Here is a 17,587-nt window from a genome sequence, read left to right as displayed (position 1 = left end):
GGTTCTTCCTCCGTGTGGCGTGGCTTGCTTGTGTGGCAGGTCGTAAAGAGCAGGCCAGCCTCTCTGGTGGTCCTCAGCTTTCAAGCCACACCTGTGAGCCAGGTTGCAGTTGATTCCTGTGATTTTCATTTGCTGCAGAGGAAAAAGTTCCGAAAGTGTGGCCGGTTCTGGAACTGGACATCCTCACAAAGTCTTTTAAGAAGCCGGGATGTTCATCGTAGTACAAAGATCACTGTAATTTTACTAGGATGACAGCATTGTCTTTGTAAGAAGACAAATATGACAGGTAAATTTTAAAACATTTTACCAGGGAGCACTTTGTTCCTGGTTTGCTGTTTTTGTCAATCTACTCTATTATACAGTATCTTTTCACTGTTGGAAGCCAGTAATTTCACATCCCCCACATAAAACAGTGATGCACTTTCAGCTGGATTGATGATATATATACATTGTTGTACTCTGTTGCTATGTTCTTCAAAATGATGTTCTATAGGCCAGTTGCATTTTCTCTTATTTTAGTTCTTTTTTAGGTTGTAACAGTGGTTTTCGGGGGGGCAGGGCGGAGGGGAAGCCATAGAGAGGTCATGTGGTAATACAAAGGCATTTATAATGTTGTTAAATTGAGGAAACAGGCAATTTTCTGGTAACATACTAGAAAGAAGTGACAGCAGATATCATGGTTTGACCAGAAGAAGGTGGGAAATGAAAAAAGAGCTTGAGCTGTTCAGTGTGGAAGTGGATACATTTTAAGATGCAGGCAGCTCTATGGCAGAGTTAATGAGAGGCAAACCTTGGTGTTTACCTGGGTGCAAGCCTCATGCACAGGCCTTTGGAATTTGCTGGACTGCCTGTTTGGGAACTGCAGGCCTTTGTGTATGCACACATATTTGTGGGGGAGGCGTGGGCAGAGAGGGCTGAAAGAGAACTCATTCAGTCTAAGGATGAACAGCTTCTGACACTAACCCAGACTTTAAATTTTGGGCCCTAGAAATATTGGGGTGCTAAATTGTATCCATTTATTTAAAAGAAAAATTCTGATCCCCTGCTTTGGAGACTCTCATATGTAAGGTATGCTAGAGAGGTATGTATATAACTCATTTAGAGAACAGTTTTCTCAGTTGTTGATGAAACCAAAACCTTTATTCAAATCCTGCATGTTAAGGCAAGTCGCATGTAAGGCTGTTCCTACTTGTTGGGTAAATATTGCCACCTACTGGAAGCTCACTTTAGTGTCAGAAGTTAGAGCAATTTCTGTCTGCAAAGAATCTCCGGAAACCACTTGTCAAAGTGTAAACTGAATGAGGGATGGAGAAGCGCATTACGCAGGTTTTGTGTTCTCCTTCCAATTTACTTTTACAAGGATTATTCTAGTTTTGTAACAAAATCTTTTGTATAAATGATTTGGGAAGCTAAGGGCTTTCAAAGGCATATGTAGATTGTCTAGAAGTAAATGTCTTGCATTGTTATTTCCTTATGCTTGTCTGAGAGCTTTTGACTTATTTTTATAAATGGATATAACAACTCTGATTATATTGAGCAAAATGGCCTGGGACAGCTACTTGGGCAGTATGATTTTATGCTGCTAAGATATGTGGACTAGAGTAAGGGAATCTTAGTGCTGGACTTCAAGAATCTGACTTGTTAAGTGTGTCCAGAGAGGGCTTAATTCAGTTACTTTGGATTAAGAAGAGATTTGGATTTTAAAGAAACGTGATGGAAACCAAAACAATGGTCCACAAGGTTTTTCCACTTTCCCTTGTATAAATGAAATCTAAAATTAAGCTGGTGTAACCATGCACGTAGTGGAACTTTTATAGTGGAATTGAAGCCTTAACGTATCTTAAAGTAGTCCTTAATATTCTTCTTATGTAAGCAGAGTTTCCCTGCCAAAATTCATTGTAATCAGTTGAACAATAAAATAAAAAAGTTTTTCTTAGTCTTTAGTCATAGAAAGTCCTTAGTTGACACAGGATACAGTTATATGCTCTTCAGAAAATTCCACTGTTGTCTAGTCATGGAAGAGAAGTTACAATCTTTAGGAACTTTTTAGAAGTAATTGATCTTCTCCAATAAGAGAGTGCATTCTTCATTTGATTTCAGTGCTAACATTTCTTTTCCTCGTATCATGTGGGGTTTTTAGTGCTATTGCTGAAAAGATCTCTTATTTTGCACATGAAACGGCCTAATGTAAGTTGGCATTTTAAGTAATTCCTCTAGTAATAATTAAATATATCTTACTGACTTATTTAGAGACGCCGATTTCATAATACGATAAAAATTTCAGGATTCTTTTTCTAAGCAGAGCTGTTTGGAGGATGTGTTCTTGTTCCTGTGTGCACAAAGAACAGGGGGATAGAATTGCCCAGGGTCTTGCAAAGAAGGTCTGAGGAGGAGGGATTCAAACCTCAGTGCTTCATAACTCAGCTTGTTGTACAGTTCACTGGATTATTAGTTTTATGTCCTCGGCATCCTTGCCTAAGCACTTAAAAACGTCCTACTCACTCTAACAAAAAATTCTCTGCTTGTTTGGTTGTTTATTTTAACCTATTAGTTCAGATATTCCTATGGGCAGAATTCCTTTCACACTTTCATGAAGTCTATATACAAATCAGGCTTAATTAATGTTTTCTTGTTAAACTATTTTGTATCTAGCTCTTCAAAAGCTTAGAAATACAGTTTAACCTTCTGTGTTATGGCAGCATTAGGTATGATAACCTTAAAATTGCGATGAAAAATGCTGCATAGACGTTGCAATGGAAGAAGCAATCTCTTGTGGTGTCTAATGGGGTGCAAACCTCAGTGATGAGACTTAGGAAAGAGTTTCTCCTATCTTATTAACTAGATCTAAGACAGATTGTTTGTTCTCTCTCTCTCATATGAAGTCTTCGTCTTTTGCGTGTTAGTAGTAGATTGAGTCACACGTCATAGCAACAGTACAACATGGGAAAGGACAAAATGCTTGCAGTTGGATTCAGAAAATCCAACAAACTTGAATATGCTGTTCTTCTAGAAGAGCACATTAAGCCTAATGTTGCGTGTTACTGCATAGAATTCAAAAAGGAGAAACAGTCATGGTTTTGAATAGCAGGAAGAAAAAATGTGGGTATCGCTTCCCAGGTCAGGAAAAGTAGTTGTTTTGGTTTTGAGTTAGATTAGTTGAGATTTTGTTTATATTTGTCGTTTAATTTGCAAATTTAAACAACAGTCTTAGAACTAAGATTTCATTTATTTCCTAATGAAGTTTCTCTGGTTATAATTGTTATCTTGGCTGTGATTCCTTAGGTCTGTGGTACAAAGTTTGATTTATTTTCCTTTCCCTTTCTGCTTTGCAGGAGAGACAGGGTATCCAACATTGTCAGCTGTTGTTTGGTTATACTTCTTGGATGTTGTTTTTTGTTTGTTTGTTTGTTTCTCCAGTCATGAGCCTTACATTAAATAAAAACTGCCACTTGATTTCGTTATTACTGGTGAGCAATAGCCATGGTTTATAGTTGCATTATTGTAATGTAGGCCTTTCCGTTGAGCATCCTCGTATGCATTCTAACAGTACAGGAAATTGTTATGCAAACTGCAGAGTGAACATAAACCTGTCAGCATTTTATTTGTGGCTGGCAAATGTAGAGAGGGAACATAGAACAGTACTAGGAAGGTCATGAGATGTTAGTCTAATTAGCATGACTTTGGCAGAGGAAAACTGTAGCTTGCTGATCTGAGAATCTTTCAAGTTGTCATTGTAGTGGACAAAGGAAAAAAATTGAATAAATTAGGCCTTTCAGAATGCCTTTGACAAGCTGTTACCCAGGAGGCTGTTTAACAAGCTGTGGGAGTTAGGGGATGAAAGTGAAGGAGTTGTTTGTATAGAATTGTCTAAAAGGCACAAGCGAAAAACAATAGGTAGTCAGTTTTAATCTTGGCAAAGGTAAACTCAAGGGTCTAAGAGTTGCATTTGAGATACTCACTAATGGTCAGGATAGGGAGTTTGCTAATAAGGTACCAACATTTTATAGGTGACACAAGTAAGGGCCAAACTTTTAACAGAAACCAAAACAGGCTGAGTGATTGGACAGAACAGGGACAAGTTGTTCTCTTAATGAGAATAAATATAAAACAATGTGTATAGGAAGAAAGAATGTAATCTGTCTCTGTCTTAGAGAGCTTTGCACAGACTCAGAAAAGGCATTAGGTATCTATATCTATCTGGACAAGCCTCTGTGCTGCTGAGTTTTAAAAATAAGATAATGTGTTATTTTAGAAACTGTTGCTGCAAGTTTTTTACAAGTACAAAATGTAATAGGATTCAAAAAGTGATTGTGTATATATGACTGCCAGGGATATTGATTGAGTAAGGGCCTCTTGGAAGGGTTGTTAAATGAAATACCCAGGACTTAAACATAAGTGATCAGAAGCCAAGATGTAATCTAACGTAGAGGACAGACTTAAATGTTGAACGTTCTTGTGTGACTGAGATTGGTCATCAAAAATCAGATAAAATAATCTTATACTGGAAATTTTAATGTGGAAGTCCTGAAGTTGCCTGTAACTCAATCAGTTTGGATAAAATGACCAAACCCTGGTTTCCCACCCCAGTCAAAAGTAACGATTTTTCTAGACTAAAACTATTTTTTACAGCTGGGTAAGCTTTCCAAATGTCTTTTTATTTTCTTCCCAGTTCTTCTTTAAGTGAAAAAAGGTGGAGTTTTTTTTTTTTTTTTTTTTTTTTCCCCCTAAACTAGAATTTGGTGCGGCTTTGCAGGTAAGAAAACACAAAGGTATTCATGACTACTGACCTCTCTATCTGGAGTGATGTGTGGTAACATTTGGATTATTGAGAAGTAATATGAATCCTGCATGTCATCTAGGGAGTGAGAAGACACAGGTTTAGAATAATAAAATACTTTTGTGTTTGCAGTAGCCGTAAATGTTAAAGAACGAAAAGGGTAGTGATAAGAACATGTGGGTATGCATTAGGGACAAGCTTTCAGTGAATCCTGTCCTGTTTTTGCCAAAGCAAGTGTTTCCAGATTACAAGACTAAAACTGATTAAGTGACTTGGTTTCTCTGAAGAAAAACAAATTGTCAGAGGTTGTCCCTAGTTTCAGTAAGCTCTGACAGGGGCTGAAGATTCCCTGAGGAAAAGCTCTGCAGATGGGATTTATTCCTTCTGGAATCCCCTGAGGAATATAGGTAGGCATTTAGTGGGCTTATATTTAGGATGCTAAGCAGTTGTATCGAGTATCTTTTGTGTGTGTGTTTTTTTAATATAAAAAACAACATCTGGTCTTTACAAAGTCTTTTAGGACACTGATAGCTACTGTTGCTGCTTCTGAAAGAAGAGAGTTCATGGACTGAGTCTAAAGTCAGGTCTACTAGGTAAATTACAGGGACTTTTAATAAACATGGCAATGTGTCTGCTTTGACAGAAAGAATCATGTAATTCTTTTTCCAAGTCAATTGACAGAAGCCTGAAAGCTAGAAATTGTGCTCAGAACCACCAGGAGGGTTCAGAATTGAAGTTTATTTCACTATTATGATGTTATATAACACCATAATAAAAACACCACTATTAAAAATCTTGCTCTGTATTTTTGCAGTAGTATCTTTACTTCTCAAAAGCTTTGTCTGCATGCTGAAGTTTTAATGTATCTTTTAGGGAAGTTTTTTGGAAAGTTTTTAGAAACAAAGCACTATTACGGGTCAACAATGTCAGTTGTCTTGTTTAATAAGGTAATAGCTGAATGGATAAATGTAGAGGTAGGATTCTTTTCTTATCTTTTTGACTGATTTTGTTCAGTGTAATACCAAAAGTTCTTTGTAACAGTGAGTAGAACACTTTCTGCAGCTGAAAGACATCCCTGTTGAAATTCCTATATACAGAAACATACTTTTATCTGTCCAGGAGTGTCTCTTTTGTGTACTTTAGACATAGCTTTAGTTTCTTGAGTGGCTGTCTCTACTAGTTAATTAAGGCAGTGTGCCATGTTAACTTCTGTATCCTATTTCTAGCAGCTAGCTCTCTGCAGAACACTGCATTGTGCAGTGTAGAAATTATCACTTTCAGAATTTCCAATGCAGCTTGCAAATGCATACTTCAGGAGTATGTTATTGAAACGGATATAATTTTCTTCCAGTCAGCATTTCTCATAGACACACTGATGAAGTATGGATTAGATTACTAGATAGTGTGGTGGACTGAGAGCTGCCTTAACTGCTGGGCTCAAAGAGTTGTGAGGCAGCAGCACAAAGTCTAGCTGGAGGCCAGTTACTAGTGGTGTCCCCCAGGGGTCAACACTGGGTCCAGTACTGTTTAACTTCTTCATTAATAACCTGTATGATGGGACAGTGCACACCTTCAGCAAGTTTGTGGATGATACAAAGCTGGGAGGAGTGGTTGATGCACCAGAGAGTTGTGCTGCCATTCAGAGGGACCCTGAGAGGCTGGAGAAATGGGCCAACGGAAATCTCATGAAGTTCAACAAAGGGAAATGCAGAGTCCACACCAGGAGAGAAGTAACCCTGTGCACCAGTACAGGCTGCGGATGACCAACTGGAAAACAGTTGTGCAGAGGAGGACCTAGGGGTTCTGGTGGGCACCAAATTGACAATGAACCAGCAGTGTACCCACATGGCAAAGAAGGTCAACTGCATACTGGCTACATGAGGAAGAGCGCTGCCAGCGGGTCAAGGGAGATGGTCCTTCCACCCTACTCTGCATTGGTGAGGCCATGTCTGGAGTGCTGTGTCCAGGTCTGGGCTCCCCAGTAGAAGAGAGATGTGGATGTACTGGAGGGGATCCAGCAAAGGACTACTAAGATGATTACGGGACTAGAGCAATCTGTCATATGAGGAAAGGCTGAGAGAGCTGGGACTGTTCAGTCTGGAGAAAAGAAGGCTCGGGGGGATCTTAACAATGTGTACAAATACGTGGTGGGAAGGGGTAAAGAACACTGAGCCAGACTCTTCTCAGTGGTGTGCGCTGAAAGGACGAGGCAGCAGGTACAAACTAAAATATGAGAAATTCCATTTAAACATAAGAAGACTTTTTTTTTTTTTTTTTTTTTTTTTTTTTTTTTTTTACTGTGAGAGTGGTCAAACACAGGAGCAGATTGTCCAGTGAGGTTGTGGAGTCTGCATCCTTAGAGATGCCCAAAACGCAACTGGACGCAGCCCTGAGCAACCTGCTCTGGCTGACCCTGCTTTGAGCAGGGCTTTGGACTATATGATATCTGGAGGCCCCTTCCAACCTCAAGGTTTCCGATTCTGTGATCGAGGGTTGCACAGCTGCACTGTATCAAAGTTGGCCTTGAGCACAGGCAGCTGAACTCTGCAGAGGACTCTTGTCAGTGTTGCTGTCCCTCCCATCCCCCCCCCAAAACACACTTAGTATCTGTTCGTTCATAGATTAGTGGATGACTTTCTACGGTGCAAGGAAGGAATTCATCTCGAAGATTCTGGGCTTAAACATAACTACTGAACAGGTGTTGGTATTTCAGCTTGAAACACTTTTACTCCAAAGCTGTTAATTAGATATCCGAATTGTATATGTTAGAAAAGCATAGCGTAGTTTAAAAATCCTTGCTTTCTCAGCTCATGCATTGTTCTAATTTCATTTGTTGTTTTGTCAGGAGAGTTGGCCAATTGATACATCCATAAAGAAAGGATAGACAGAAACTTCCAGATAGATGTTTTCATTTTAATTACTGAAACAAAAGCCTTACAGACCATGCCATGCTAATTCATGTTCTGAACTTTTCATTTAGGTTGAATTTGGTTGAAGCCTTTGTGGTAGATCCAGAACTACGTCAGTGCCTTCAAGAAGATCTTTTACGTCGCTTCCCGGATCTCAACAGGCTAGCAAAGAAATTTCAGAGACAAGCAGCAACCTTACAGGACTGTTACCGAATGTATCAGGCTATTAATCAACTGCCTAATGTTGTACAAGCAATAGAAAAACATGAAGGTAATGCCATCCCTTGTCTGTTTTTCAGTGTTTTGTAATACAGCGAGAATGCCAAGAAACAGTGTGTAGATTTCAAAAGATTACTTTTGTTCTGTGTATTTTTGTGGCAGGAATAAGGCATAAAGATATTTGAATTTGAAATGTGATGAAATTGTGAAATACCAGTCAGATACCTAAACATAAACATAACAAAATCTTTACCTAAAAAAAGTGTTCCAATTAGTGTATAGCTAAAACACTTGAGCTGTCAGGTGATGATTCTGTAGTCTTTGAGGCCGGCTCGTTTCTAAGAAATCTTGACCAGTTGTGTGTGCGCGTATTGTGAAAACCCTCTGTACAACATTGTTGCATTCCTTTTGAAGACAGTTGTTTTCATATGCACTTTGAGTTGTAATTGAATTGATTTTTCCATCTAAATTTTAGTGGTATAATTTGAACCACATTTGTTTGCTCATTTCCTTTGGAAATGAGTTTTCTTCTGATATTTATTGGTACAAAGCTCAATGTTATGACAAACAAGTCTAGAAAATGGAAAGGTTACTATTTCTTTTTCTTTTTTATGTGTTACCAAGAACGAGCAAAATAAGGTATAGCGCCAGTGTGATAGGGAGGTGATTCAAGGTAGCAATAGTAGTCCTTTTCATGCCTGTTCTAGGCTGACAGAAAGCATGTTTTTGTAGGAGTCCATTAATTTGTTTTAAGATCTCTTTCAATAAAGCAAGTACCAAAACCTTAAAGAGGAGGAATTTTTGAAATGGTGCAGGTACAAAAATCTCTTTTAGTGTGTTTGAGCAGACAGTGATATTACCCAAGATACCCTATACTTTTCAGTACTATAGTTTTATGGCTTGAAGTAAAGAAATTTGTCTTCTAAAATATTCATCTAAAAATAAATGAATTCTTGGATACTGGCTGTGTTATTTTCAAAAGCAGTTAAAATCTAAAACTGGTAGGGAACTGGCAGAAATAAATGTTTTTTTACAAGCCTTGTGCCACAGTTTAGCAGGCTCTGCCCTGTCACTTTGACACTTCCCAGCAGGCTTTACTTGTTTTTCCCTGGCCTGGAGCTCTGGAATGTTTGTCTTCCACAGGTTCAACATACTCTCTTGATGTCTCCTCTTCTTTTTCTATTACTTGTCGTTTGAATCAACAGAGTTTCTCTGTCATTATACTTGGCTATGAAAGCAATCCATTTTTAGATGTCTTGAGGACCAAGCTGTGAGGCAAATTGCTAAGCTTGCTTTATGTGTAAATTAATGGATTGCAAAAGGTTCTTGCTGCTATACACATAAATCAGTTAGCCTTAGTAGGGCATTTATCAGCAGTGCATCTAAAATAATAATTTAAAACAGGTGAAGTGTGTTATTTTTCTTTTTCTTTGCACTTGTATGCCTTTGTTTAAAATACAAGAATGGCCTGGTAGTTTCAAATGCGACTGATTCAGACTGCATCTGATGATTTTCCTGTTTGAGACTATACAAAATCTTTTAACTTATCAGGAGATGAAAAGTCAGAAATTTTCTGGCAACTCTAAGCATCTGTGAGGTTGGGAGCTGAATCAACTGCAACATAAAGCAAGTAGCAGTGATTGCTGTTTCCTCAATATAAAGCATTGCTTTCTTGAGATAATTGTTTTTATGGATGGTGAAAGTTGAGGAGGGAGTAATGAATGAAGATGGCTTTTTGGGGGGGAGGAAGAAACAGGAAAGGACACTGAATCATCAAATTGTTTTGCTGTTGCTGGCAGAAGGGAGCATTTGTTCATTGCTCAAATTGCTGGGGCGTAAAATCTAGCTACTAATGAGAAGTTTGTCTTTAAGAAGCTACTTAAGAATCTTCCTTCTCAACTCAGTCTGACACTTTGTTTCAAGCCTGCATATATGTAGGATACAAAAATTGTATGCCATGTTCCAATAGAATTTCTACGGTACAGTCTCCAGTGACTTGAATATCTCCTTACTGCTTTTGGAAAATATCTGCTGGCATATTCTAGGACTGTACCTTCTATGACTGTGTTGTATTGGTATGCCAGTCAGGGGGTGATCATATTTGGCTGTTGTCCATCCTTTGTCATTTTCAGCAGATTATTCTCCTACTTGTAGTGGAATTCTTTTGTTGGTGAATTCATCATTACTTGCTATTAAGTTTTATTCCATTTCCATTAGTCCAGTTTTCAGAGTAATTTAGTTCTGTTTTGATTTATTTTGCTAGTGTTTCCTCTACTGATACCTTCCATAATTTATATATTAGTGAATTTCATAACCAGCCTTCTTTCACTTGTGAGTCAACATTGTTAATTCACACATCTTAAAAAGATTAATGCTTGTATGAGCCCTGGAGGAACTGTCCTGCTAATATCCTTTCAGCACATAAATCTTTTGCAAGTCAGCCATGTCTTCTTTATCTGCCTTCTGATCATTGTATTAGCTGTGAGTCTTCTGTTTTCCATCTTAACATCCCACGTGACACACCATGTTGAATGCTTTAGAAGAGTCCAGCTTAGATCTACAGGATTTGCTTTGTCTTATCTCAAAGACAGACTTTGCACTATTTGGGCATGATCTACCTCTGGTAAACTTGTACTATACTTAATCCAACTTCCATTTTGCTCCATGTTCTTTCCTTGCTGTTCTTTCTGAGACCTTGTATACCATCAAAGTGTCAAGTGTTAAGTGCATCTCTGATATAATAGTGTTGATTTTTCATACCTCTGTTCACTAGCCTGCTGACTGGATAAATGTTTAAAGTGTAAGTGCTTGATTTTTGGTTTCTATAAAACATTGTAAATGGAATTTATGTAAAAGTCTTTAATGCATGTAATAGACACTTAGCTGTGCTTCAGTAAGGAAATTATAATTTAAATTAAAAATTGTGCCCAGAAGCAGATAGGTTTTGTAATCACTAAATGCATCTCTCTGTGCTTTTGGAGGTATACAGGTCTCTTCTATATGCAGCTTACATAGTAATGATGTCAAGTAGGTGCAAAATTGGGGATTTTTGGTCTTAATAATGTGTCTTTTATATGACTTCAGAATGCAGGAGCAAGACAAGTGGGAGTTTAATTTAGAATTTTTCAATAATGTTTCTTGCTCAGATTCTTTTAATGTAAAGTAGTATGCTTTTGGGGAAAGCATACCGATAGAACTTTCATAAATCCTCAGTATTACTGAATGAAATCTTTTAATTCCTCCAAGTCTTGGATACTGGATTTGGATTGAAACTTCAAAATAATTTGGCAATGTTTCAGTTTGAATTCTGTCATAAGTATATGTAAATAAACCAGTATTTTCTAATTTTTGAATTCAACATCATCCTACAGCGTCTGAAGATGTGCTTTTCTAACTCCGATAATAAAGTGGTATCATGAAACTTCCTTACTTATTCCTTTCAAGAAGGAAATTGTTATTACTACTTCAAATTCAAGAACAATCACTTTTAATTCAAGTATACCTCAGATCATTATATCGTGGGTGCTATACAGTCTGTCAGCTGGTGCCCTAGTAACTTAGATCCATTCTGAAGAATGAATGTGAAACTTTTCTGCTCTTGCAGTCTCTGCTTCCTCCTTTTATTTTCTAGGTTGGTTCAGATCTGTCTTCTTGGGAGTGGAGTGTGGGAGTGGTGATATTAGAGCAAGTGAGAGAAAGAGATCTGGAATAATAATAATAAAAAAAAGCCTACTTTATTTCAGATCTCTTTTAGTTGTGAGTGTTTACAGTTTAAACATTAGCATCACAGTTCTTTCTTCTATTTCCTTATTATAAAAACATTAATCAGCACACAGAAGTGATAGAGACAGCTGTGGATGGACTCGAATGAATAACTGAAGTCTACATAGCAAATGGTCCATTACTGATGCTATTTTGTTCTTGTATCAGGGTTCTTCAGTTAGATTAAATATTTTTAAAGACTCAGTTTTTAAGTTTTTACAAGTTCAGTAGTCTCTCAATAACATGAAGCTTTTTTTTCCCTTCTATTAACAGACGCTAATCAGTTAAGAGCTTTAACATCAAAAGCTGAGAAAAAAGTAAAAGGACATAGGAGGAAAAGGAAACAAAAATTCCATTTGAGTTGCAGAGCTGAGGGAAAAAGAGAAAAGGGATTCCCTTAGATAATCATGTCCTGATCATGTGACTTTTATCAATTACTGATGAACATTTTCTTAGGAAAGATTAGGATCTTTTTCTACCTAGTCTGGTAAGAAATTGGAAAGCTCTGGAATAGCTGGAGCTTAATTCTGCCTTTATCCGTTAATTTGAAAAGGCTTATCTGTGAATATCAGAGGCAAATCTCATAATTCTGTACATAATCCAGTGACTACAGGCTCCACAGCCTTAGATTTTCTTTGAGATGTTTCATAAACATATAGTCAGTAATGCTAATCTTGCTGTGATTAAATTATAATTTGAAGTGGCTGCAAGGATTTAAACATTTATTTATTGACGGAGTTTTCACAGCTGGCTGTTGAGTAGGTGCTTATTTGTAGGCTTGATGAAAATATTTCTTTCATGAAATTGGCAATATATGTGTGCATTAAGTGAACTGTGAACTGCATTTTACAGTCAGTGTTCATAGATTGTTCTGTGGACTTCTGATCGATGTGTGTGCTAGGCAGTTACGCTTAATACACAGGATTTGTACTGACAAAATACCTTTTTTTTTTAAAAAAAAGGCTAATTTTAGTGACTTCCTATTTAGTGTGAAGAACAGTGACTATAAAAATCTGGTTACAGTAAGTGATCTTTTTTTAAGCAGGAGAGGGAAAGACTGGAAAAATCAATTCCTATTTGTGTCCAAACGTGAACTTAAGTGTTCCCAATTTCTGGAAATTTAGATTTAAGACAAATTAAAAACCCTCAAGTGTGAATGATGGGAATTTTAATCTTTTCCCCCTTCATACCTTTAAAATGGGTTGCTGTAGAATACAGTTTTAACAAAGCCATTTCAGCTTTCTGTGGGGCAAGAAGTAGTAACGGTCAGACAGCAAGTTTGCTTTTTACCTGTTGTTTGCATGTAGTTTTATTTGTATTAGGGAGTTAATACCACCAGATATGACTGAAGATGACAGAATAGGTATGGGCTTAATCAGAATATAAAATGGATAATGCGATTAAAAAAAAAAAAAGTGTGCATAAGTGTGCCATGAAATAATTGTGAGCAGTCTTAATGGAAATTAACCATCTGTGTGGTTATGCTGTTTACCTTGGATAGGTGAATTCTGGTTAACTATTGAGAAAGTTGTGGGTTTTTTGTGGATGATATTTCTTGTTTGTTTTTTCTTAACAGGAGATCACCAGATGTTGTTGTTGGCAGTGTTTATAACACCGCTTAATGATATCCACTCTGACTTCTCAAAGTTTCTGGAGATGATAGAAACAACATTAGACATGGATAAGGTACAAGATGGCATGTGGGAGGGGGTTTATTTAGCAATTGAAATTTCTTATTGAACTTTACAATCTGCTCCACATTCACAAAGTTAATTGATCATCTACATTAAGCAGTTTTAGTTTAGCAATAGAGTAAATGAGGACAGTATAGTATAGCATTAGTATAGCAGTTGAATATCGAGAGGATGTTCACCCACTGATTTATCTAGTCCAGTGACAAAATGCTTGGGATACATGGATGCTATGGTCATGAGGGTTTTTTTGTTTTTAAAAAACAAATCAGTATTAAAAGAGGGAAATTGTTTTAATACTTTTTCCTCTTGTTTCTTTGTATGCTCAGTGATGTTACTGTGATGTGTCTCAAATCTAGGATCTTTAGCAAATATATATTTCTTTGCTTCTATAAAGTTCACTAGATTTTGTTCTATTTCATAGGATTTAGTCTTCATTACTAACAGTTTGCCTCTCTGGAAGATGATTGACCTGGATATAAAGGCTGACTTTACTTTCCATCATGAAGAAATTTCCCACTAGAGAGGAAGCTATTTAACTTAACTTAGCTTTGCATCCAGACTTGCTTATAAAATAATACTGATGATAAGTCTCAGCTTACAGGGGAAGTTTGACGCTTTTTTTTTTTTTTTTAAGAGAAAGATTGGCCAAAGGAAGCTGGAAGGAACATCTCTGTTCCTTAAATCTGTACCAGAGAGGTGATGGGATGAGCATAGATGGCTAATTTATCATTGTTTAGCACCGAACGCTTAATTCATGTTTTTGGCTGTATCTTGTTGCTTAACTGGGTGAAGCAATGCCAAGGTTTCTGGAGCATTTTATATGTAATTTTTTCCACTCTGTTTTTTAGTGAATCTGTTCAATATATTTTGAAACTTACATATTTTTATAAAATTACTATTTCTTCCAGTAGTTTATAATAACTTATATTTAATGTTCCTTTCTTAGTGAGACGTTTCATTCTTTTCAAATAGCTGGGGAGCTTATTAGGGTTGTCATAAACATCACTCTCAGCTGACTAGAGAAATGAGATCTACCTACCCGTTTGCCAGGCGTGGTAGTGAGGGCAAGTTGTGGAACAAAGACAGTGACTTATCAAAATTGCACAGGCTTTAGAATTTTTAACATGCATATTTTGCTCCAAAGGCAAAAGTACAGCTTTTGATCTCTTTGTACTCTCTATACTTTGATCAGTTGTGTTTTACTGTTTGTTTAAGGAAAGACTGCTTGACTGACATGTTGCTGTAATTTATGATATATGCTAATGAAGAAATTTATAGCTTTATACTAGTTACAGACCATCTGTTGATGAAGTTTCTATGCCCTAGGACTCTGTTTTCTTTAACAGCTGTTCTGAGCCTTTACCCTTCATAGTCCATCTCTTCAAATTTCTTTTCAACTTCTACTTCAAAATGTTTTGTTGTCCTTCTAAACAGAATATTGAGTCAATTAGTTTTAATTAAGTCTCAGAGAATCTGGTGTGTTGGATTTGGTGTGTGGGGTTTTGTGTTTTTTTAAGATACTGGAATTGATTAAAATGGCTATAGGTAAACCAACACTGATTTTATTGGAAAAATAAATGTTCTTCTGTTTGAACATTAAAACCTGAACCTTTGACTTGCAATTGCTCTTAGATTCTTAGGGAATTCAAATAAAATACCCAGCTCTATTCTGAGTGTGATTGCAGGATAAGTTGTCATAGCAACTTAATTATGTCAATAATCCTTTCAGGATAACCATTGTAGCACAGAAAGAAACAACTGAGTTCAAAAAGTGTGGGATGTGGTTATTCATTTACCTGGCTGTAGTAAATGTTGATAAACTGTCACTTCTATTCCTGTATTTCATAGAATCATGAAATTTAGTTTGGAAGGACCTGTCAAAGTCATCTACTTCAGCCTCCTGCTCAAAGCAGGGCTGCCTTCAAAATGCGTTAGGAATTCTTGTAAATAGGATTTGGAGTTCAGGTACTAAGAGCATAGCCCTTTACGGAAGGGCCTGCTTTTCATATCACTTAGCTAGTTTAGCATAGTCCCAGAGTCTTCAAATGGTTTGTGTTGTTTCATGTGAGTAACCCCTTGGAAATGAGACTCACTTGGGCCTCACTTCATGCAAGTAAACACATGCAGTTATCAAAGCATTGTCAATGCTTGGATGATAGTCTGGTACTTCCCACATTAAGTATTTTATACTTTTGAGCATTCATTTGAGAGCAACTCAGAGGAAAAATTTGATAATCTTTTTTTTTTAAAAAAATGGATTTTTATTAGAACAAAAGAGGATGTCTAGCTTCCTCTTACCCATGTTGAATTAATGATATTTGCTTTCAGTATAACCCCTTATATATAAATAACTGTTGCCAGTGTCCCGTTATATAGAGAGTGAAGATGGTAATAGAGTATGTGGAACAATCTTGGGTACCTACGTCTGTTGCTTTCCTTACTCTCTGAAGCAGATTTAACGTTTGGATTTAGAAGAGTACTGAGCTGTAATTTAGACTTTAGTGCATTTCACCTGTCAGTATATTGGTGAAATGTTACACTGGCGATTGATATTTTTATTCCTTTTTTTTTTGGGGGGGGGGCGGGAATCAGAGGGAAGTTAGTCTAGTTCATTTTCATTTTCTTCCATTTTTCTGGAGAGGTATAGCCTTAATGGAACATAACTTACGGTAGACTTATTAGATGTAAAGCACCAAGAAGTCAAGTACTTGCCATTCCACATCCTTGTTAACATTTGTTTTGCCAGATTTTTGGCCACATCCACAACTGAGGGCTGTGGAAGAGAAAAGCAAAGCTTTGCTTTAAGCAAATTTCCTAATTATAGCTGGGCTACTGCTGTAGGAGGAGGACAGCTTGAAAAGAATTTGACTATATTATTATTGTGGGTGCCTGCTGTTGTTATTTAGTAGCACTATTTTTTAATATATTTATTAAACTATAATTGTTTTCTCTTCTAGCAGTTCAGCTGAACTTTTAAGTTAATTTTGAAATGTTTTCTATTAATCACATTTGGATTTCTCTTGGAGGATGTGATCAGATGAAGTAGTTCTATCTGAACACCTGCTAATGATTATCTAACAAGACCTTAATGATAAAGGATCTGCCCTATAATAGTTGGGGTAGGTAATACAATATGTTAGAAGCTAACTCAAATTCTGGCTCTAATGCACTTTTTAGATTCAGATTTTCAGGCTAAGGTAATGGGATGTAGCCTGCTAGACATCCTAAGGTCCCGGTAGCTACACCTGGAAATGCCACCAGACATTTAGCTTAGGGCTGGAGTGTCTCATATGCTGTGGATGGGCTCCTGAACTGCCACAGTTCTTAGCCCAGACTATGAAGGTAAACACACACTGAAATAATACTATCTTAATACTCCAGACCAGAAGTTTTAGAGCATTTTAGAAATTTTCTCCCATGCTAGCAGCCTCAGCCGTCTGGGTTCAGCTGTTGTTACAGGTCTGTTGAAGCTGTAACTGTAATAGAAATATTTTTCATGTGCTTGTTGTAAGCTCCATCCCAATGACTGCTGGACTGAGTGGTAGATGAGGCAGTGTCATAGGGTTTTTTGGACATTGTAAGCTCTAGCCACACATGGATCTTTGCCTGCAGTGAAACAAAAGCTTCTCTGCGCAGGGGAGATCTGAAGGGTGGAAGCAGAGGGTGCAGCTTCTGTTGCCTGGCTGACACAGTGTTTGAGGTCTGGGTAGCTTGAGTGAAGAGTGGAATTTGCAGCCAGATCAAGTGCTGTGCCAAGACCTGGCGTACTGTGGGTGTTTAGGAATGTAACCCGCTTGTTCCAGGGTCATGGGATTTTTGCAGCTTATTCTAGGTTTCAAACAACTCTTTGAAGGCATGTAACAAAACTACTTTTCACTTTGCTGTCAACCTCAGTTGTCTCATGCAGCCAGTCATTACAGTGGTTGGAGAGCATGGCCACGGCAGTCAAACTGTTCTAGTTTCTGTTTCAGAACCAGGATCTGCCTTGCAAAACCAGGAATGGTCTTTTCTGCCATATGTTCTGTCATAAGTGTTCTTTTTGCTGTTCTTTTTGTAGGAGTACCCTGTATTAAGGGGATGGGAGGAGGAGACCAATCAACAGGGGCATTTCTGTAGGGAATAAATTTGTTAAACCCCTTTCTTAATGCCTCCAAATTTTAAGATGGCCCTCTTTAAAAAAACAAAAACAAAAACAAAAAACCCAAAACAAAACAAAAAAAACCCTC

At 37.3% G+C, this 17,587-nt stretch overlaps 1 protein-coding gene across 2 annotated transcripts in view; it reads left to right on the top strand.

Annotated features, from left to right (window-relative positions):
- MSH2 (mutS homolog 2) overlaps positions 1-17,587 on the top strand; it is a 56,339-nt gene that overhangs the window by 18,781 nt on the left and 19,971 nt on the right. For both annotated transcript variants that reach the window (XM_026094630.2, XM_064509907.1), the window contains exons 7-8: positions 7,758-7,957; positions 13,244-13,353. In XM_026094630.2, coding sequence (XP_025950415.1) covers positions 7,758-7,957; positions 13,244-13,353 — 310 coding nt within the window. The remainder of the gene's footprint in view (positions 1-7,757; positions 7,958-13,243; positions 13,354-17,587) is intronic.

The sequence above is a fragment of the Dromaius novaehollandiae genome, chromosome 3, assembly GCF_036370855.1.
Source record: "Dromaius novaehollandiae isolate bDroNov1 chromosome 3, bDroNov1.hap1, whole genome shotgun sequence".
NCBI classification, from domain to species: Eukaryota; Metazoa; Chordata; class Aves; order Casuariiformes; family Dromaiidae; genus Dromaius; species Dromaius novaehollandiae.
Note: the sequence above shows the minus strand (reverse complement) of the source record. Positions and strands in the feature narration are given on the sequence as shown.